Consider the following 23,087-nt stretch of genomic DNA (forward strand, 5'->3'; position numbering starts at 1 on the left):
TTAGTGATTGTTTGTGCAGTGGTCTTTTGTTGTGGTTGTAGTCCTTGTTTGTTTGTTGTGTTGTTGAGTTGTAGAGTTGTGGTCCTTGGTTGTTGTTGTGTTATTGAGTAGTGGGGTTGTGGTCCTTGGTTGTTGTGTTGTGGTCTTTGGTTGTTGTTGTGTTGTTGTTGGTTGTGTATTGGTTTGTGACGGTTGTTGGTGTCTCAGTGACCTCGACCAGCTGACAGCACAGCATAGCCCTGAGTATCTGGAGTTGGGTGAGTACATGTGTTTGTTTTTTGTTCTGTGTAGGTAGGTCAACTGTCCTGCATGTATTCCTAAGTGGAAAGCGGAAAGTGTGGCCGAGGGTGAGTTTGGCAGCCAGATTGGTTAAGTTTATGTGGTGGGGGTGATTTTTGAGCTTGTGATCCCATCACAGTGTTGCCCACCCAAGGAACTCTCATCTTGAAGAGCATAACTCATGCACTGTATGAACCTTTGAGAGTCATCAGACAGATCTGACTTTGAAGACTGTTCTCATGCTTGCCATGGCTTCAGCGAAGAGAGTAGGCAAGCTTTATGGCTTCTCTTTTGATATTATGTACTTGAGGGGATGGGGATCTGTTAGGCTTAAGTTTGTTCTGGAGTTTGTGGCGAAGAATCAGAATCCTTCGGTCCCTGACAATGGATTCAAGTCCTTTTTGGTCTCCTTTCTAGAGGACTTAGTTGGTAGTGATCAGGATGAGATGCTATTGTGTCCAGTTAGGGTGCTGCTACAGTACTATCTTAAGAGAACCCAACATCTCCGGCCTGAGTATCGATGCCTCTTTGTTAGTACTGACTTGCCCAAGAAAGAGGAGTCCAAGAACACACAAATAGGTGTATACATCATCTGATGAGAAAAAATTGGGTAAGATCCAGGCGAGAGCTCATGAGATCAGGGACATTACCCTGTTCCTGGTATTCCAGACAGGTATTACAGGCAGGTGTGAGGTCGCACGACAAGTCCTTGGACACGTTTTCCTTGGGTTCTGTGGTGGCAGCCCAACTAGTTGTATAGCTCACCTAGCTCCCCTAAAGGAACAGGTACCATCTCTTCTGAGGTATACAGTAAATGAGATGGTGTGTATGAGTGACCAGTCTGCTTCCTTTTCTCTTTCAACTTTCTCTCTGGACGGATAAGGATTGCAGGTGAGTGACATGACAGGGGTATCATGTCCTTTGTCTCTGAGGATTGATTGAATGCATGGCCTCCTCCTCTCTAGACAAAGGGGGAGAGGGATAGGCAATAAAACAAATCCTTTGGTTTTAATAGCATGTTTTATTGTCTCCAATGCATACTGGTTCTTTTAGTCTTCAGTATGGTAATGGAACCAAACTCTACTTTACACCCAGAAGTCAGTTTGCTAGAGGTATGGGATTCCTTCCTCAGCTCTTTTCAGACCAAGAAGGTGTTCCCAGGTGGGTTGAACCAACAGTCAGTTCAGGGAAGTGCCCAGACTCCCCCCACCAGTGGTTAAGTCTCCTTATTCTGGTACATGGGCTGGAAGGCAAAGTGGACTGCAGACAGACAGACAGCTAAATCCGAGGTAAAGAACTTTAGGTTTGTAGGTTAGGAAAAATGTAAGTTACATACTTTAAAAATCAGCTATTTCATATAAAGTAACATCAGGGGTTTGCTGCAGCTTTTGTTTGCTAATTTTCAGTTATTATATGGCTGGATTTTGGTGAAGTATTATTGCTTATTTGAGTAGCCTTTAAGCTTTAATAGCTTTCAGGATTATTTTTTCTAGTTCTTTGATTGTTATTATGTCGGATTCAAGTTCACCTAGTTTCGCTATCGTAGCAAAATTTGCAAACCATTTTTATCCAATCTTCACATGATTCTCATACAATTTGCTGTACTATATGTAGTTGGCAGAAATATTTAGTAGGGAGAAAACTTGTGCTAAATGTAATGATTAGCAAGAGTTAAAGGTACTTAATCTCAACTAGACATTTGAGCGGCCTCTAGAGCTGAGAAACGAGCTTCCTTTAGCCTAGAATTCCACCCTACCCAAGGTTAGAAGATGGCTCTGTTATTCCTTCTTCCCCTCTTTCTCATTTTTCTCCGGCTACTAGCCCTTCTACTTTTAATCCACCATTCCTGCGCCTGGCGCTCTTGCTTCTGTACCAGTCTAGAGTCCAGGTTTGTCAAGAAAATTAACCTTTGTTCCGACACGGCATACAAACCTTCGGTCCTTTTACAATAGGAAGGTACTAGCGGCAGCTGGATAGGTCGTAAGCTTTCGAACAAGGGGTTCGGTAGTTAACTGCTTGTCCGACAGGCGCGCGCGCGCGACTGGGAGGTAAACAACACCTTTTGCTTTCGGCCTGCTGGCGTGTGGACGTGTATCATCGCTCTCTGCCCGCTTCATCGTCGTTGCTTTCGCATGGTTGTGTTTTTCTTTTTTCTATTTATCTAGTGAAACTGAATTGTAGTACAATCATTTCATATTTATTTGCCATTGAATTCAATTGTGAATTAAAGGATCTTGGTTTCACCACGCCCTCCGATTACCCGAGTGCCGGGACTGAAGGGCGTAAGTGCGGGAATTCATTTTCCCAGAAATGATCCTCGTATTGTGTATGCTCGGTGCCGAGGGCGGGAGAGCACTCGCTCCGAGCGTATATTTTGGTTGGAAATGTGTAGATGAAAATCGTAAGTAAGTGCTCTTTTCATTTATTTTTTTTTTTTTTACCTGTATGCCTCGTTGCCGAGCGAATGCGCTCGGCACGAAAACTTACTTCTATGGAAGGTGGAATCGCAAGTACAGTATTCTTTTTCATTTTCATATATATTATTTGATTGTAGCAATACTCATTTTGGATCAGTTTCCGAGCTTACCGGAAATTGATCCTTTCCCCTTTTTATTTGAATGAAGTGAAATCGCAAGTGCAGTTCTTTTTCATTTTCATATTTTTATTGAGATTGCATTGTTTACTTGGATCAATGTTTCCGCTATTTCCGGGAATTGATCCTTCCCCTTTTTATTTGTATGAAGTGAAATCGCAAGCGCAGATTCTTTTTCATTTTCATATATATTTTGATTGCATCAATTCCATTATGGATCAAGGTTTCCATTTATAATCGGGAATGGATCCTTTTACCCTTTGCGGCTCGTTACCGAGGCGCAAAATGCGCCTCGATCCGAGCCCTTATTCATTGTAAGTGAATCGTAATGCAAGATCTTTTTTCATTTTATTCCTTTTATTATTGATTCATCAATATTATTTGGTCAAGTTCCGCTCAGGGAATTGATCCTTATGCCTTGCATTCGGGCCGAGGGCACGATGCTCTCGGGCTCTTATTATTATTGTTGGGGTACATGGGTGCTGTGCGGGGGTGGAACGAGACCCCCCCCCCCCCCCCCACCCCCCCCCCCCCCCGCCTCAGCTCCACAGATGGCCCTCCCTTGGGGGGGGAGGGAGGTTATCTGCGTTCTTCTCCTCGCCCGATCCGTCGAGCGCGGGGAGGCGCTCGGTGCCCGATGTACATTTTGTATTCGGGGTCTCTCTTCCACTGTTCAGAGAGGCTCACCCCCCGCGCGAGGGGACTCCCCCCCACTAATCGCTACTACTGTTATTTCCGCAGGTGCTACTGCCACGAGGGTGGACCTTGGTGAGGTCATGGGCGTCCTTCATTTGCAGGGCGTGCTAGTGTCCAGGGGCTGCGGTTTCTATGTGGGCCTACTGCGGTCACCCATGGAGGTGGTGACACGCTCCAGGGTGACGACGTCCCTCCTCACCTGGTGTACGCCTCACGTGGGTAACAGTCTTGCCTACAGCCGCTGTGAAGTGCCCGTTCGCCGTACCCGAGAGGGGGGCGTGCCGCCGCCGCTCGTGGTTGCCGCGCTGCCGCGACACACTTCGCTGCCCTAGAGCTCGCCCTGCCCGGACCTGCCGCCGGTACCAGGATGTTTTGCCGGCTGCTGCTCCACTTTCCTGTGTTTCCGGTGGCTGCCTGCCGTACCTGCCGATTCTGGGCTGACTGTCCATGCAGTTGCTGCGCTGGCTGTCCCTGCCGTTGCTGCGCTGGCTGTCCCTGCCGTTTGCTGCGCTGGCTGTCCCTACCGATGCTGTGCTGGCTGTGCCTGCTGTCCTGAGATGCCCATACCTGCTGACGTCGTCCCTGTTCGTGGTGGGTACTACCCCAGACTTTTTGGTCTGTCTTGTACAGGTGCTCCGGGCCCTGTGGCTTCGGCTGACAGCAGCCCCGGCTCCGCCCTGGATAGCAGATCTTACGTCTGTCCTGAGGAAGCTGACGAAGAAGAGGAGGAAGGTGTCGTCGTCGTCCGTCTTCATCTTCTTCATCGTCGTCCGGCTGCCGCTTCTTCCCCTTCGACTTCTAAGGCTTCACAGCCGAGGAAGAAGAAGGTTGGTTGCTCCTCCCTCTAAGAAGTCTCCCTCGGAGAAGCTTCTCGGGACCCGTCTCACCTCGGTGGGGACGGGAGGGTTCCTTCCGCTGGTCCTCCTGCTCCTTCGGGAGCGGGGCCGTCTCTTCCCTTCCCGCAAGGAAGAAGACTACGGGGACAGAGGGGTACCGGCTAACACCGGTACTTCCTCGCCTGGTGTCAGTGGTTTCTGCCACTGCATCAGGGTCCGGTCTCGGCCTCTCGTTCGCGGGGAGGTACCGAGTGTACGGTGGCCCTACCAGCGACCGTGCAGCCAGGAAAACCAGACCTCGGAGCTCGCTCAGCGTCAGGTTCACGGCACGGGGCGGAAGACTGGTGACAGCGCCCTCACGCGACTCTCACCAGACCAGCTCTCGCTCCTTCCGCGGCGACCAGCTGGCTAGCCCGGGGACGTGACGGTCCCACGACCGGCACGGGGCTGAGGCTGGGAAGAGGTCCTCCCGTTCGACCCGGGTGCCAGCCAACGGCTGGAACCAGCGACGTGAAACGTTGCCGTGAGGACAAGCGGTCTCACTGTGACAGTGGAGCCTGCAGGTCGCCTGACCGTCGCTCTCACAGAGAGCGATCGGGTACGGCAACCAGCACCAGCTCTTCTGACAACTCGAGATCGGGGGCCCTGTGCTCAGTCCAGCCGTTCTCCACAGCGAGACGGTTCGACCAGGCCTGCAGCTCGATTCGCCACCAGCGGGTTGACGATTCGCCTGCAGCCTCCAAGCCTGCTGGTTCTGCCAGCGAGCGAGGAGGGAGCGTCAGGTCTGCCTCTCCCGTACCTTCAACCCTCCTCGGGTTAACCGGAGGAGCGAGGTATGAGGAGTGATCGTGAGGGAGTGCGCCCCCTCATGATCCCACCACGACGCCCTACGTGCCAGGCACGGTTCTTGACCGGCCAGGACGTATGCGCAAGTGGATGGAGAAGACCGAGAGGGGGCTGTCGCTGTTCCCCCTTCCCTTCTTAGGAGGAAGGTTCTCGGAATATGCTCTTGTTCGAAGGGCTAACGGTCCCACTCTGCAAGATGCTGTGACTTCCGAGATCAGAGGAACTTTGCCCGATGGTTATGGCGCTGATTCGTCAGTCACAACGACCTCGGGTGGAAGGATCGCCAGCTCCCCACCAGCAGAGCCACGTCTCGGCTCGAGTCGTTTTGGGGCCCGAGAGGGAACCCCAAAGTGACGGTGGGTCTGCCGCGATCGGAGCTTGCCGACTGTGTTGAACCAGGTAGTCTCTCGTCTCCGGACAAGAAGGCTCTCTCAGTTCTGGCCGGTTCGAACAAGGCTACTTCACCTCCTCTTACTGCGACAGAGCGTTTCTACGTGTCTTCGGACACCGTCATTTTGAATACCCCTTCGGTCCTCCTGAGGTTTCGACCTCGACGAGGACCTGGAATGAGTCGAGACGGTATCGGCTCTCTCCTGTCAGGTGTCGATCAGCCCCACCCAGACGACGTTCACAGTGGCGGCAGACCCTTACCTACAGTATGAGTTCGAACCCTCCTCGGGAAACGTTTTCTCTGACGATAGTTTTCCCAGGCTCTGAGAGGCCCATCGCCGTAAGGGGCGATGGCTGCTCCTTTTCTTCTCCAACTAAGCTAGTTTCCGCTGGGAAGGCGAGCCAGTATCCAATCCCTTCCCCATTCCCTCTCTTCCTTAACGGCCTACGAGGAAAGGGGAGGATCCCCCACGTTAGGGGCGTGGGGTGCTACAGGGGGGACCTTCGGGTCCTACCTGACGTAAGCCCCCCGGGTCGTTGAGGAGGATCCTGCCCCTTTCCCTTTTCCGATTTCTACGGGAATCGGGAGATCACCAGCCGATATCGTTTGACGAATTTCGGTGGGGGGTTTCGCAGAGTGCTAGAATTCTACGGAATTTCTAGCGCACTCCGAGTGTTCGAGTTTTTTACGATCTCCCAACACTTAGGCGAGAACCACGGTCCAAATAAAGTGAGCGAGAATCCCCGATAATTGTTTACACGATAATCGGGAACCTCGCTTATGCTCGAATTCCTGTAATTTCTAAGCATTTGGAAGAAGACTGCTGCTGAAAGAAGAGTATCTCACAGTAGGGCGATTAACCTGGAATAGAGAAGAACGGACGGGAACTTCCAGTTTGGCTTGAACTATCGTCTTCGGTATTCTGTTCACATTGAAGCTTTCCTTTGGGAAAGGACTTCTCCTTCACTCTCTTGACTAGAGAACGAAGGCGGTCGATCTCCAATCCTTATTCTCATTCCTCGAGAGGAAAAGAATTTAGGATGGAGGTCGTGGTACAAACCTACAAATATACTACGTATATTACCCTCGCGACAATGATTCTTTAACAGTTGAAATGTCCGGTGGGTAGGCACATACGTAGTTAACTCTACGGTTTGTGACCGAGACGAAATTGTATCTTAATTGAACTGCAACTCGGGGTTGCCTGCAACCTCCCCAGCAGTTATCAGTTTCGATTTTAGATACTTGGTATTGTCATGACAACACCAAATCAGCTTTGTATTTACCGAAATCCGTTTCGGTTAAATATAATTGCTCGAGCGTATTCTTTATGCTCGATGGTTCCTAGCCGAACGCATTCCTCGTGGAATAATGGATTACCTGGCAAACTCAGGATGACGAGTCACCGAGAAGCTACTGCGTATTGAACTGCCTGATAGCAGCTCAGTATCAGCTAGGTCTCGGAGATGCACGGTCGGTTACTCTCTCTCCCTCCCCTCGGTTTGATTGACTACGAACCGTATCTCTGCCCAACAATCATTGGACTTAGTCTCTGATTAACGGGATTCTCGCAATAATGAAGGAACCATCTACTGCTGTGACGCTCGATTTCATCACCTTCGACATTGCGAGAATTTCAACAGAGAAATCTCTTGGACTCTTTTTTTTTTTTTCATCTTTCTGTTTACCGCACCTTGGTAAAGAAGTCTGTACTAGTCACCCGCGTGCATCGCACCGCGATTAATGCGAATGTTTTTATTTTTGCAGACATCTGAGTTTGTCTTCAAATATCTCTTATTCGTAGGTGTGCAATTATTCATTTGCTCGCCCCGAATTAAACAGATGTCAGAAGACATCGCCTACTCTCGACCTGACAGCTCTACTTCAAATGTTCAGCCCATGAGAAGCAGTTTCTTCAGGCAGTATTTCCCTGTCTTCATTACTGAAAAGCGCTCCGCTTTATTGCAACTACGATCCTCACCGCGAGAGCAATGAAAATAGCGGTTAGCGTTCTCAGTCTTTGTAGCCACAGGTTCAGAATCTTGAGAATCCTTCTCTCGGTTCAGCTGTGAAGACGTAGGTTGCATTTTCTGTACACCTTCGTCTTCATCGACACATAGTGTTTTGTTTTCTCCTTAGCCGAGAATCAACTATACTATGAGATATCTTGGGGCCATCAGGGACCATCGGTCTCTAGAAGGCAATTGACTTTCGCCTGTTGGGCACAGCCTAAGAGAGTCACACCTTGCCTTTTCCTGGCATCGGGTGACGAACAAATTATTTGTTTAGTCTCTTGGCATAACAACCCCTTTTAAGGCGAAGGTCACGTGACTTGCTCGGGTGCTTGGACAACTTGCCTCCTACCGAACGCAGTCAGTCGGCAGCTGTCAGAGCGCCCAAGTCTGTACGAACTTCGCTGTGGACTTAGTTCGGTTGTTCCATAACAGTCTTTTCTTTGGTCCTAATGCCTTGTCACAGTACACCATACAAATCGCAACCCACCATTGAGTGTCCGGTGTCCTATCACTACATGAGAAGAACAACTTCTTCGCTGCAGACGGATAGACCAGTATGGTACAGGACATCACCGAAGTCGAGAAGAGGGATAGGTCATACGACCATTCCCTTCTTTTCCTCTGAGTAATTGCATGACTTTTCCTGCGAAGTCAAGCAATCCAGGGGATGGGGATTCGTGACGCTCGATTTCGTACCGAAATTCGTATTGCGAAGACTATGAACCCTTCGGTTCTGACGATCGTTTGGTGTTGGGAGTCCTCACAATCCCCTCCCTAAAATGGCAAAAAAAACCCCTTAACGCCTTCGATGCGAAGGAGATGCTGCCTTGTCCTGTGAAAGCGCGACCGCGCTTTCTGAAGAAACTCGACATCCCAGTGCTGGAAGTGTTGACAAGAGGTCTTCCGTCAGACCACAAGAATGACTAGAAGTACACTCCCCTCGAGTCCCTTACACAGAACGTCTCCGTGCGCAGGTACTGAAGGGCAGGGGTCTGGTACAACAAGACCACTGGCACCTCCTTCTACCTTTGGAATAATTGCCCCCACAGGTCCCTTGGATCGTTTTTCCTTGGGGACCCGTGGTGGCTGCTCAACACGTTGTGTAGCTAACCCAAGGACCCCTAGCAGGCTGAACAGCATCGAGTCCTGGTGTGACTGTAAAGAATAGATAAGTGAATGAGAGAGTGACTGGTTTTTCTCTTCCTATCTTTTTTCTCCCCCTCTACCTAAGTGTGGGTAGGGAGGGATACGGTCATCACCTTGCGGATAAGGACGAGATGCCGGTGAGCTACTCGACAGAGCCCCCATCCTATCCCTTTCACTAGGGATGGGAGCGAATATCCACCACTTCCTCTACAAGGGGGGGGAAGTGGATGCCAACAAGAGACAAAACCATAACTTTATGTTGCCTCTTGCAAAATAGGAACTTGTTCTTGTTTGCTGGTACGAAGAGATACGCTTGCCTCTCTCTTATACTTGGTCCAGAGGGTCTGACCATGATCCTGCGGTGCACATAAAACCCGATCAATCGGACAGAGGCTTGGATCCCTCCCTCGCTCTTACGACCAGGAGGCATTCCAAGGTTGGGCGAACACCAGTCTGTTCACAAAGACTCAGATTCCTCCCACCAAGAATGAGTCTTCCTATTGTAAAGGACCGAAGGTAAGGTTTGTATGCCGTGTCGGAACAAATGACAATTTGTCCAAAATTGCATTTTCCTAACTATACAAACCTGAGGTCCTTTTACACATAGTCCCACCTCATGCCACCCCTCACTCTGCAGTTTTTGCTTGGGCCAAAAGCAAAAGTGATTTGTTTACCTCCCAGTCGCGCGCGCGCGCCTGTCGGACAAGCAGTTAACTACCGAACCCTTGTTCGAAAAGCTTACGACTATCCAGCTGCCGCTAGTACCTTCCTATTGTAAAAGGACCTCAGGTTTGTATAGTTAGGAAAAATGCAATTTTGGACAAATTGTCATATTAGTGGATTCAGTAGCGGAGTTAAGCGCGTCACTGAAGGCGTCAGTGGTAAAATGTATTCCGATGGCACCACTTCCCATATTGTGACAAGTTACTGTACAGTGTTAGTGGAGGAGGTGGCTACCTGTCTCCCGCCAGTTCTCCTAGACGAAGGTCCCTGTCATACTCCCCTAAACCTGGGAGGAGTCATACCACAGGTCCAAGGGAGGTCTTTGGGTTTTGCCTATGGGTAGTCACCCCCTCAACCATACCTGTTGTTGCCCCAGGTGTCAGTAGGACTAACATCACTGTCCTGCTCCCCCAGCCTTGGGAGAAGACATACCAGTGTTAGCTTTTGGGCCACGTGCAGTCAGCTCTCAAGGGCCTGGCACTAGCTCCCAAGCATCCAGCTACAGCTCCCGGGCTCCTGGTGCCATCTCCCAAGTGCCCAGCATCAGCTCTCAAGCGTCTAGTGCCAGCTCCCGAGCATCCAGCTACAGCTCCCAGTGCCTGTTCCCGAGCACCTGGCTCCAGCTCTCAAGCACCAGCTCCCAAACAACCAGCTACAGCTCCTGGTGCCAGCTCCCAGGCCCCCAGCGCCAGCTCCCGGGTTCCGAGCACCAGCTCCCGAGCACCTGGCACCAGCTCTCAAGTACCTGGCACCAGCTTCCAAGTGCCCGGTACCAATTCTTTAATAATACCTATCTCCATCTTCTGAGTGCCAAGCTCCTGCTTACAGACATGAAACACATCCTTGACTCCATGATGAGCCATTCTTGGCACCCAATAAACAGTAGTTAGCTGAAATTATGGTCTTTCTCTCAAAGAAACTCCCTCCAAAATGCCCTCTTCGCTGTCCAAGAAAGCTCTGGAGGAAGTTGATAATTGACTTTTGGCTAAGAGGGATAGTCCGTAGGGGATGTCTGTTTTTCATCACTGGGGAAGCTCCTTTGGGAGTTACTGCTTCCTCCCAAGGGACCTTCTCCGATCTAGTCTAATTTTCCCGACACACTGAGTTTTCGTCAGCAAAGGTTAGTTTTCCGTCAGCCATACTAGTCCCACTTGTTAAGTACCTCTTGAGATTATCGGTCTCTTGGACTTGGTTAGTTGAAGCTCTGACCAAACAAAATGAGAATTTCAAGGGTTAAAGAACAACATTGCCTCAGACTGGCTACGAGTACCATCTAAAGCACACAAGACTATCAGAGATGGCTCTATTGAGGTTGCAGCTCTCTTCTCCTTGGGAGTATTGGAGGAGGGGAATTATGGCAGTCATTTACAACTTAAAGGGTTATACCGACACAGAATTCTACCCTTGGTTTTCACCATTGGACCCCCATCTTTTCCCACAGGGTACTGTGGGGAAAATGGCTTTGGACTGCCAGGAGTAGTCCAATCAGGATCTACTGTCAACAACAAGAGACCTTGTACTGTGGACAGATCAAAATAGTGATTCTAGTTACTTGATTTGTTCAGGTCATTGCAAGATGCAGGTATCAATCTTCTATCAGTGTTTACCAGGCTAAGTGGGCACATTTCCTAATTGGTGTCTCAGACACGTCTATTTTTCTGAGACATCTGTGACCCAATTGCGGATTTCCTCCTTTATCTGAGGAACTCTAGAATCTCTCATCCTCCTCCAAATCTTACAACCTCATCAATCATTGGATACATCCAAGCAAAGGAAGGAAGATCTTGTTTCCTGCAACCAGTACATAGTGTTGAAGTGGCTGACAAGTCTTTCTTTTGAACCCCACATTCCTCTTCTCTGTAAAACCTTTTCCAGAAGATACTCTTCCTTTGCCTTGACTAGCACTGCTAAACATGTTAGCGAGATCCAAGCCATTCGTAAGGGAAGGTATTCACTTAGAGACACAGTTTACTCCTTTCCCTGGGTTTTTTTTATCCAAGAACAAGGACCCAAACACTGGACCCATTCTTGCTCTATTAAGACTTCTCAGTTCTGAGGGATAAGAGAGTTCTTTGTCATGTTAGGGCTTTCAGGTAATTACCTGAACAGAACCGAGAAGATCAGAGGGCCATCCATTAACCTCTGGTGTTCTGTTAAGAACCCGTCTCACCCTATGACTAAAGAAGTATTGTTCTTCATCCAGAGGGACTTAATTTCTGAGGCAAATTCTCAGAGTCAGGTGGGTATTCTACCTATTTTTAAGAAAGCTCTTGATGTCAGGACAGTCTCTACCCCATTAGCTTTCAGGCACAATATGTTCCTTACTTGCATTCTGCAATCAACCTATTGGAAGGGCAAATTGATCATCGTGTCTTATTATTTAAAAAAGTGTTTGTAATTGCAGTACCTTGGGACCATTATCAGTGACTGGCAGGTATTGGGTGAGGAAGCACAGGAATTTCTCTTACTTATCTTCTTGAAGTAAGGTGTCGAGTTTTGGGGGTACAATGTACCTGGAGCACCCACCAGTTCAGTGGATGGGTTTTGATTTTTTATTGTAGGTGACAGTGGTGTCTGATTGTTTTGTATATTTGTACTATGTCCATGGCAAGGTCACTTCTTTATACTTTGCTAGCCATCAGTAATATCCTTCGCTGCAAAGCTCCCGCTTAAGTGGAGGTGCCCCACAGCTCAACTGCCAAGTTAAGATGAGCACCAACCAGAAGCAGTTTTCACTTGCAGTAGTTCTCTTACCAGATAAGAATTGTTTGAGTGCTAGAAGTTTTTCTATTTCAAAGTAATTATTATTCTTTAATATTTTTGAGTAGCATATGTCCATTTATCTTCCCACTTTTCAATGTCAGATTCAGCTATGTAATTACCTGGTAAGTTACTTAGATGAAAATGATATTTTTGTACATGAACTTCCCTGACAGATATATACTTAGCTATAGTCTCCGACGTTCCCGACAGAATTTCAAATCTCGCGGCACACGTGACAGGTCATGGTCAGGTGGTCTACCTTACCCGCCGCTGGGTGGCGGATGTACGAACCACTCCCGTAAGCTTGTCAGATTTTCTCTGTCGCGGGAACGATAACAACTGTTGTCGGTTCCTCTCGATAGTTTTTTTCGATTCTCGCTTGCCTGGAGTTAATTTGGAGGACTCTTTTGGTGACGTATTCGCTTTGTTGGCTTGGCATACGCTGATGTGGACCGGTTTGATTTTGAGTTTGATTTTCTTTAACGATGTCTGACCTAGATTCGGTAGTTAAAACTTCGGTTTTGTTTAGGGTTTGCGTGAATGAAGGATGTAAGGTGAGGTTGCCGAAAGCTTCGGTAGACCCCCACACGGTTTGCATGAAATGCAGGGGGAATGAATGTTCTTTTGCTAACCCTTGTAGTGAATGTAAGGGATTGAATGAAGAAGAATATAAGGCTCTCTCTTCTTATATTAGGAAGTTGGAACGTGATAGAGTGCGTAAGGCTTCCTCTAGAAGTTCTAGTAGATCTAGAATGAGTGAGTTGGATGTGGATCCTAATGCTAACGTAGAATTAGAACCTTCTTCCCAAGTTGCAGCCCCTGCTCCCCGCACCGAAGCCGAAGATTCGCCTTCGGAGGCGGCAGCTCTGAGAGCCACGATTCGTTCTATGGATCAGAAGATTCGTCAGTTGGAAGGTAAGGAGAGTGTTAGTGATCAGTGCAGTGTCCCCAGTGTTGTGGAGGGTGCGTCTGACCGCTCCTTAGTGCCTCTAGGCCTAGACCTCTTCCAGACTCCCAGTTCCAGGGGATTGTCAGGAAAGTCGAAAGCCGCAAGAGGGCTAGGGAGAACCCCCACCGGTCAGGCGTCCCTCGGCAGATCCTGAAGTACGCTGCCAGGCTGCCTCGGATCGCTACAAGAAGGAGCTACTACGCCAATGCTTCTCCTCTTCGTCTCCCTCTCGAAGAGAGGTTGGAACTCCCCGGATGCGTCGCGCCCGTTGAAGAGGGCTTGGAAGGCTCCCTGCAGTCCTTTGGCTTCTAGTCCGGAGGTTTTCCCGGAAGAATCGTCGGTGGAGGCGAAGAAACCCAAGAAATCCTGTGAGCGTTCTTCTTCTCGCGCTCCGCGCTCGGCGCCTGCTTCCGAGGAAGAACAACAAGATTCGCCTACGAGAGTACTCGCGGGACTTCAAGCTCAGATCACGGCGCTAGCAGACTCTAGCAGTTAGATCACGTAGGAAGAAGGACGTTTCTCTTCCGATCAAGAGATCTAGGCGCCGCTCTTCAGAGGGTCGTTCTCCTCGTTTTAGGCGTTCTCCTTCATATGGGGAGGTTTCGTATGAAGGTAGGGGCTCGCGTGAGCCGCCCTCGCTCGCCCTGGCTCTCGTTTCGACTTCAAGGCGCCAAACATCGGTAGGACGCTCTATGGAGAAAGAAGTTTTTTCTCCAGATTGGATTTCCGCTTCCGGTAAGTGCACTGCACCTGCTCATCACGCTATTTCTTCAACTCCCTCGTGTGCGTGAGACTTCTCTCAGCAGCCTCAAGATTTTAGAAGGCGTCCTTATGCAAGTAGGCGTTCTTCGTCCAGATGTCACTCTCCTCGAGTGTCGGATCGTGTCTTCTCTCCTGACAGGCATCAAGAGTCTGGTAGGAGTCGTGGTGCATGATAGACGGCCTGCTGTTAGCCGCTCCCCGCAAGGTAGGCGCCAAGGAGCCTACTGCACATCGATCTCCTAGTAGGCGCTCGTCTCTTTTAAGGCGTCATACTCCTGATTATTCTCCTCGGGGCAGACAACAAGAGTCTTTCAAGCGCCCTTCTCCGTGTAGGCGCTCTCCCGCTTCTAGGCGCACTTCTCCTGACCGTTTGTCTCTTGGTAGACAACAGGAATCTCGGAAGCGCCCTTCTCCAAGTAGGCGCTCGTTAGCTTTGAAGCGCCCTTCTCCTGAATGTACCCTCTTGTTAGACGTCAAGAGTCTCGCAAGCAGCCTTCTCCTAGTAGGCGCATTTCGCCTTCCAGTCGAACTTCCGTTGATCGTACGCAACTGGACAGGTATGGAGAGCCGCGCAAGCGCTCTGCTCTCGATAGGCGCTCTTCTCCTGGCAGCCGCTCGCCTCGGGATAGGCGCAAAGAGTATAGTAGGCGCTCGCCTCCTCGTAAGCGCCCTGTGGATATTTCCGAGGATTCTCGGAGTAGGAGCCCTACCTCTCCTTCGGCTGAGATTCCGTCTACCTCGAAGAGGGAGTCTCATCGTAGGCATCCCAGATCTTCTCTTCATTCTCCAGTGGATGTGAACTCTTCTAAGAGAGGGCGTTCTCCAACCTCTCGCTCAACTCCTACTAGGATCCCTTCGTCACCTAAGGATCTTCCGCGCTCTGCCTCGACAAGACGTCCTAGAAGGTTCAAGGAATGAGGAACCGAACACTTCTGCTGCTGGGTTGTTCTTCTTACAAGAAGCTTACAGAGCTACTTTTTGGCAAGTTTTTGGGGATTCCCTTTCTCCTACGGCTCCTCCTTCTCCTCACTCACTTTTTTCAACGGCGAAGACAGCGAAAGAGTTTCTTCTTTTTGTGAGGATGAAGCCAATCTTTCTATGAAGAAGGCAACTGAGGAGTTTTGGTTCCTGGATGGCTTCCAAAGAAGAAGAGGGGGAAAACGATGTTCGCTTTTTTCCTCCTTCGAAAGTTATCAGGACGCAGCTGGTTTCTGGTATGAAACAGGAGAGTCCTTAGGATTGGGTCTACCGTCTTCGGCTGATTCGGATTTTTCGGCGCTGGTAGATTCGACAAGGAGAACTGCCCTTAACTCTGCTAAGACGACTTGGGCAATGAATGAATTGGATCACATGCTCAAAGGCATGTTTAAGAGTGCTAGAAGTATTTAACTTCCTTGATTGGTCGTTGGGAGTCCTAGCCAAGAAATTGAAGTGCCAGAGTCAATTTCGCCAGAAGATCTTATGTGTGTTTTGTCTTGTATGGACAAGTCGGTAAGAGACGGAGCGAGTGAAATCGCCTCCCTGTATGGGGCCGGGATCGTGAAGAAGAGGTCGGTTTATTGTTCCTTCTTAACGAAGTCTGTCTCCCATGCCCAGAGGTCTTCTTTGCTGTTTGCTCCTCTGTCTGCTCAGTTGTTCCCTAAACATCGAGTGCAGGACATTTCAAGATCACTGTCGGCCAAAGCCACCCAGGACCTTTTGGCACAGTCGGCAAGAAAACCTTCGCCCTTCCTTCCCTACCAAGGCTAAGAAGGAAAAAGCAAGTGTTCGAGAACCCTTTCGAGGGGCGTCTTCATCAAGAACCTCTACGTTTAGAGGTCGTAGACCTTCAAGAAGGGGTAAGACTTTTCGCCAAGTCTGTTAAGCCCCCAAATAACTTGCAAGTCCTTCATAAACAACGGTGGGCGCCAGACTCTTAGAGTTTGCAGGAGTCTGGGCCCAAAAAGGGGCGGATCCTTGGACCCTTTCTATTTTGAGGAGAGGTTTACCTCATCCCTTTCGTCGAAAGACCTCCCTTGACGACCATCCCAAGGGAACTGACGGCCAGGTACAGAGACCCCATCATGAATCAAGCTCTCCATCTAGCAGTAGATCAGATGCTGGAGAAGGGGGCTATCGAACTAGTGACAGACCATCATTCATCGGGCTTCTACAACCGCCTTTTCCTAGTTCCGAAGTCCTCAGGGGGATGGGAGACCGTGTTGGATGTAAGCGCCCTGAACTTCTTCGTAGAAAAGAAGAAGTTCACGATGGAAACGCCTTCATCAGTGCTGGCAGCACTTCGTCCAGGGACTGGATGGTTTCCTTGGATTTACAGGACGCTTACTTCCACGTACCGATCCATCCTTCCTCGAGGAAGTTTCTCAGATTCATGATGGGGGGAAAATTTTCAGTTTCAGGGCTCTGTGTTTCGGCCTCTCGACGGCCCCTCAAGTGTTCACGGGGATTTTGAGGAATGTGGCTCAATGGCTTCATTTTGAAAGGGGTGAGGATATCCATGTACCTCGACGATTGGCTAATAAGGGCCAATTCAGAAGATCGTTGTTTGAAGGACTTACAAGTAACTTTAGAATTGACGAAGGCTTTGGGACTTCTCGTCAATTTCAAGAAGTCGTCACTAATTCCCGCAGCAAGAGTGTGTGTATCTCGGGATACAGATGAACTCTCTGAGTTTTCGGGCTTTTTTCCCCCTCGCAGGAAAGGATAGCCCGAGGATTCGAGAGAGTACAACCTTCTCGGGAAAGAAGTATGCACAGTGAGGGAGTGGATGAGTCTGCTGGGGACGCTCTCCTCGCTGGAGCAATTCGTTTTCCCTAGGAAGGTTGCACCTGAGACCGCTCCAATTCTTTCTTCATCGGAATTGGAGTCGTCGTTCTCAGGATTTGACGTTTCTCCCTGTCGTTATCCCAGGACATCAAGAAACATCTCTTATGGTGGACAGATCCCAACCTCTTTGCGAAGGGACTGTCTCTTCAATCACAGACCCCCAACCTGGTGTTGTTCTCCGACGCGTCGGACACGGGGTGGGGTGTCAACTCTGGGAACCAGCGAAGTTGTCAGGTACCTGGGTGGGGGACCAGGTAGCCTGGCACATCACAGAAAGGAGTTGATGGCTGTGTGGTTGGCTCTGAAGGCTTTCGAGCCCAAAGTCAGAAGATCGGTAGTGCAGGTCAACGCGGACAACACTACAGCTCTGGCATATATCAGGAAACAGGGGGGACGCATTCCTTCTCCCTGTACGAGACAGCAAGAGGACCTTCTTCTGTGGGCAGAGAAAGAGGAATCAAGCTTCTCACCAGGTTCGTGCAGGAGAAAGGAATGTAAGAGCAGATCTCCTCAGCAGGAAAGATCAGGTCCTTCCCACGGAGTGGACCCTTCATTGCTGGATGTATGCCAAAGCCTGTGGAAGTTATGGGCAGGCCACACATAGACCTCTTTGCCACGTCAAAGAACAAGAGGCTGGATCCTTACTGCTCTCCGATATCGGATCCAGAGGCATTAGCAATAGATGCTCTTCTTCTGGACTGGAACGGACTCGACGTCTACGCGTTTCCCCCCTTCAAGATCCTGGGGCTAACCATCAAGAAGTTCGTAGAGTCCGATTCAACGAGAATGACCTTAATCGCTCCCTTTTGGCCGGCCCAAGAATGGTTCACAGAGGTACTGGAATGGTTGGTGGACCTTCCAAGATCGCTCCCGCTAAGGAGCGATCTACTCAGACAACCCCACTTCGACAGTGGTCCACAAAAAATCTCCTCGCTCTCAGTCTGACTGGCTTCAGACTGTCCAAAGTTTGGTCAGAGCGAAAGGCTTTTCAGCAACAGCTTGCTTAAAGCAATCGCAAGAGCGAGGAGACCTTCCACCTTGCGTGTATACCAGTCAAAGTGGGATGTCTTCAGACGTTGGTGCAAGAGGAAGAAACATTTCCTCTTCCAGTACCTCTGTGACCCAAATTGCGGATTTCCTTATTTTCCTCAAAGAAGAATGTCATCTGGTTGTGTCAACTATTAAGGGATACCGCAGTATGTTGGCGGCGGTATTTCGGCATAGAGGCTTAAAGATATCCGATGATAAGGACTTGCATGATCTTATTAGATCATTTGAAACCATTAAGCGTCCTCATGTGGTACCAAACTGGAATCTAGACGTAGTTCTACAATTCCTTGGATCGTCTAGATTCGAACCTCCTAGCTTAGCCTCTTTCAAGGATCTGACGAAGAAGGCTATCTTCCTTTTGGCCCTTGCTACAGCTAAGAGAGTGAGTGAGCTCCAAGCTATTGAGGGCAATGTAGGGTTTAAGGAAGATTCTATGGTGTGTTCGTTTCTTCCAAATTTCCTTGCAAAGAATGAAAACCCATCACGGCCTTGGCCCAGGAGCTTTGAAGTTCGTAGTTTATCTTTTCTAGTAGGGGAAGAGCCTGAAAGAACTCTTTGCCCTATGAGAATATGAAGTATTTCCTTAAGAGGAAGGAACAACTTAAGGCGAATCAAGATGTGCTTTGGTGCTCTGTAAAGGACCCCACTCGGCCCATGTCGAAGAATGCTCTTTCCTTTTTTCTGAGAAGCCTTATTACAGAGGCACATGTTGCTTGTAAGGAAGAACATTTTTAAACTACTGAAAGTGAAAGCTCACGAGGTGAGAGCCATCGCAACTTCGCTTGCATTCAGAAAAAAATATGTCTGTGAGGAACTTGATGGAGGCGACTTTTTGGAGATGCCAATCGGTTTTCGCAAACCACTACCTACGTGATGTAAAAATCACATATGATAAATGCTTCGCCTTGGGTCCTTTCGTATCGGCGGATTCGGTGCTGGGGCAGGGAGCTGAAACTTATCCTGTGTAAATTTTTTATATGTTACCCTATATTTTATATTGTTGTTTTTTGGTTGTCTGAAAGAGGTTGCAGGAGGCACCTCTTTTGTCGTAATATTAACCCTTTGTATTTTGGTTAGGTGGTCTGGTGGGTTTTGGCTCCTTGCAGAGGTAGTGGTAAGGATCTGTTAGGTAAGCGGACAAGGTCCTCTAACAGCATCCGACTTGGATTCTACCACAATAGGGGATCACATATCCCAGTGGTAGATCCGAGAGTCTTTCAGCATCAGGTCACGTCCTAGCTGTAGCTCTCCAGGCAATGCAGACTCAGAGATAGTATCTATGAAGTCTTCATCCTGAAAAGGTGAGAACCAAGGTTTTTATATCCTACAACATTAGTTGTTTCCCGTCTTACCTGTATTATTGAGCTGTCTCTTACCCTCCACCAAGGGTGCCAATCAGCTAAGTATATATCTGTCAGGGAAGTTCATGTACAAAAATGATATTGTTAAACTACAATAAAGTTTTGTACATACTTACCTGGCAGATATATACGATTAATGGCCCACCCAGCCTCCCCTCAGGAGACAGGTGGAAGAGAAAAATCTGACAAGCTTACGGGAGTGGTTCGTACATCCGCCACCCAGCGGCGGGTAAGGTAGACCACCTGACCTACCTGTCGCGTGTGCCGCGAGATTTGAAATTCTGTCGGGAACGTCGGAGACTATAGCTAAGTATATATCTGCCAGGTAAGTATGTACAAAACTTTATTGTAGTTTAACAATATCATTTTCATAATAAAATTAAGTTTCATATACACTTACCAAGTGGATGGACAAAAGGGCACAAACACAATGAAGACATCTGCTAAATCATATCCAGTATTACCGGAAGTGGCTGGGTCTGTCACCTACACTAAACAATCGGGGGCAAGAACAGAACCCTGCCATAAACTGGGGACTGCCTGTACTATTAATGAAACTAAATTTTATTATGAAAATATCTTTTTTTGGTAATTATTTTCTAAGTTTTGCCTTCTCTTGGTAATATTGTTGAAAATGTATTAATTTCTCTTTAATCTCTACGTATCAGTATTCTGATTGTACACTTAGTATGTATATGCTTGTTGCAGTTCTTTCACTGTGATTTTTCTTAATTAGTGCATTGTACTGTACATATAGGCTGTGCTTTGATATTTTACACTGCAGGCTTTCCTATACTTTCTTCCCTAAGCAAATGTATATAGGTTTGGCATGCATACTGTCATCTTTACTTTAGACAAGGATCATCATCTGTTGTCTGGCAGTTGCAGTGGACAGGTGTGTGTCCCTGACCTTACCTGCAGACATGCTATGACTGATGACTGGCTGCTTGTCCAGCAGTTGCAACTCTTCAATAGATGCTGCTGTGGTCATGTAAATGTCATCTGCTTTGGATTCATCAGCTTTTGTCTCCTATCTTGACTGCACAAGTACAGTAGTACTTTCCTGCACAGGCCAACCCAGTCTCACCCCAGCAGGCCCACCTACTTGTTAGCTGTTTTTATTATTGCCAGCAGACCTTCCCATTACTACAGATAATTCTTATGTATTTTGCGTGAAAGAGCAGGTATTCTTTGCATTTCATAATATGGTGCAACAGCAATTAAGGCGTTAACTGATGTGGCCATCATCGCTACTTCCATCACTGCAGCCCAGACTCGAAGATATCTTACTCCTGAAACCCAGTTGACAGTGTCTGCATTTCTTTAGATTGGCTGACCCTAGGTACTGTTTATTTATTCAGAGCAGCTTTGCCAGCCACCTTGTGGGATTTTTAGAAACAACATGCTTCTCTACCACCTTCATCTTCTGAGGTTCATTCCACCTGTGAGAAGTGTTTCAGTTGTAATGCAGACAGCTGTCAAGATAAGTTTGCTTGGTGGTAACCACCCAGATCAGTCTAGACTACTTCACTCTCAAGCTTCAACTTAATTGCAATGGTCAGGATGATGATTATGACCACAAACACTATCGATTGTAGGAATTGTAACTGTGGCCACTTTACTACATGGACAAAGATTATCATCAATGCTGTCTGTGCCAAGGATGCATAAAAAGATAGCTTCCTAGCAGCAGCAGTAGCAGAACTGGGTTTGCAGCTACATCCAAACAATGTGATGATGACCAACTAGAAGATTTCTTGATTAAGATTGCTGGATGGGAAATCCCAAGTAAAGCACAGCATATTCTGACCACTAACATCATCAGTTTCTTGATTGGACAGTCCAACTGCATGTATGTGCAAGTACTTGCCTGGGCATGATTACAGTATAATTCAAGACAAGCAACTTTCTTTGTCATTGGAGGTTTGAAGGAAGTTTCAGTAGAGCAGCTCTGATTCTCTCTCAAGGCAAAATTTCATCCAGAGTTCAGAATCATGTGATGAGCTCTCTATGTAGGAAAGATCATGGGTGGTGGCCATGAAGAACTGCAAGGCTGTTTACCCCCCTATCATATCAGTTTAGGCCTCATCTGCAGTAAAGTCCGAAGGTTTGTGTATGTGTAGGAACACAAGACAAATTTTTAAGTAATTTGTATTTTTCCTAACATACAAACCTGAGGTCTTTGCATAAATGGCCTACCTCTAGCCCCCCTCCCTTATTCTTCTTCCAGGGACAAAAGGTAAAGTAAATATGTACCAAATGGATGGCTGGGGATTCCTCCCCTACTATCAATAGCCAGCTACCAATATCTACCTTGTTTTTAGTTAAATGGCCGGCTCCAACTTGTGATGGAAGCAAATCCCCTATGTAGAGAGCTCTGGTTTGTATGTTAGGAAAAATACAAATTACTTCAAAATTTGTCATATCAAAGTTACTACTCATTCCTCGCCCATCCAGTTTAATTAATTAGCCTACCAATGCTGCAGTTAAGGCTTATTTCATTGTTTCACCATGTCATTGTCTTCCAACTGATCGAAACACTTGTACAATGAGGGTTTGTATGATGTTACACTTTTGTTTGAGAATAATTTGAATTTATATTGATGAGGGTCTTGTAACCTATTCATAATTAACATAGGTCCTACTCGAAAGAGGTGCTCATCCAGATGGAAGTCGGAAAAACCGATGTACGCCATTGCTTATAGCTGTTAGAGATGGATTTTCAGAAGGGGTCAAGGTAAGAGATTATAACTTGTGCGAGTGAAAATGTAATACAATATTCAGCATTAACAAAAGCTCCATGCATAAAGATGTTGTTATAGCCAGAAATAAAGTAATTTGGAATACAGTGGTACCCCCGTATTCGCAGGGGATGCGTAACAGACCCCCCCGTGAATGGTTAGAACCCACGAATAGTTGGAACCCCTATAAAAATGCTTTAAACCTCCTATTTTCTTAGTTAAAACTCAAGAAAAACCCCACTAAAAATTGTTATACCTGGTTTTTTAAATAGTTTTATCACAAAAAGTATATTTTCTGATGAAATTAATTAAAAAACCAGGAATTTGCGGATATTTCTCATAGAAAAATGCCGCGAATAGCCGAATTTTCCGCTAATAATGCAGGGAAATGTTCCTGAGAGTAATCTGCGAATGCATGAGTCTGCGAATCCAGAGAACGCAAATACCATTTTCTGTGCTAAAACATGAGCACAACTTGTTTGAAAATTAATTAGTAGATTGGTTCTTTTAGTGAGCTGTTTGTGATATTCACTGCAGAACTCCAGCCTTGATTAAAAAAGTAATTACAGTAATTATGCAACAAAAATCTTACCACTGTGGAATACCACTGTGGAACCAGAATGATAAAGGGATTTTGACGTAGGTTAAATCTATTTCTGGGTGATTGGCTCGTGTCGCCCTATGAAAGTAACCTTAATATCATTCTTTCTAGGCAAAATTAATCTAAAATTACCAGAGAAAAACAAAATTAAGAAAATGTCAGTAAAACTGACTCGCTCACTCTATAAAAGAAGTGTCGGTATGAGAATAGGGGCGAGTGGGATCACTACCACGAGTCATTCACCATTTAGACCTTCCAATCTAAAATCCCCACTAGAGAGAGCTGATACTAACGGGTGATGCGGCCGCTACTACTACTACTAGTGACGCCACGGACAGCAGCGCCCCTAGCGGTCATCCTTAATCTATGAACATCTTGTCTTGCAGGGTGGGTAAACAAAGACAGGGTGGGTTTCATAGGGCGACACGAGCCAATCACCCAGAAATAGATTTTTCCTACGTCAAAATCCCTTTTTCTGGGCTCAGCTCGTGTCGGCCTATGAAAGAGTA

General features: G+C 47.6%; 1 protein-coding gene across 1 annotated transcript in view; it reads left to right on the plus strand.

Moving 5' to 3' along the window:
* The window catches only part of LOC135217546 (ankyrin repeat and SOCS box protein 12-like), a 123,041-nt gene that overhangs the window by 80,018 nt on the left and 19,936 nt on the right, over positions 1 to 23,087 (plus strand). The window contains exon 5 of the mRNA XM_064253514.1: positions 21,875 to 21,973. Within this exon, the coding sequence (XP_064109584.1) occupies positions 21,875 to 21,973 (99 nt within the window). The remainder of the gene's footprint in view (positions 1 to 21,874; positions 21,974 to 23,087) is intronic.

This window comes from Macrobrachium nipponense, chromosome 7, assembly GCF_015104395.2.
Source record: "Macrobrachium nipponense isolate FS-2020 chromosome 7, ASM1510439v2, whole genome shotgun sequence".
Taxonomy (NCBI): domain Eukaryota; kingdom Metazoa; phylum Arthropoda; class Malacostraca; order Decapoda; family Palaemonidae; genus Macrobrachium; species Macrobrachium nipponense.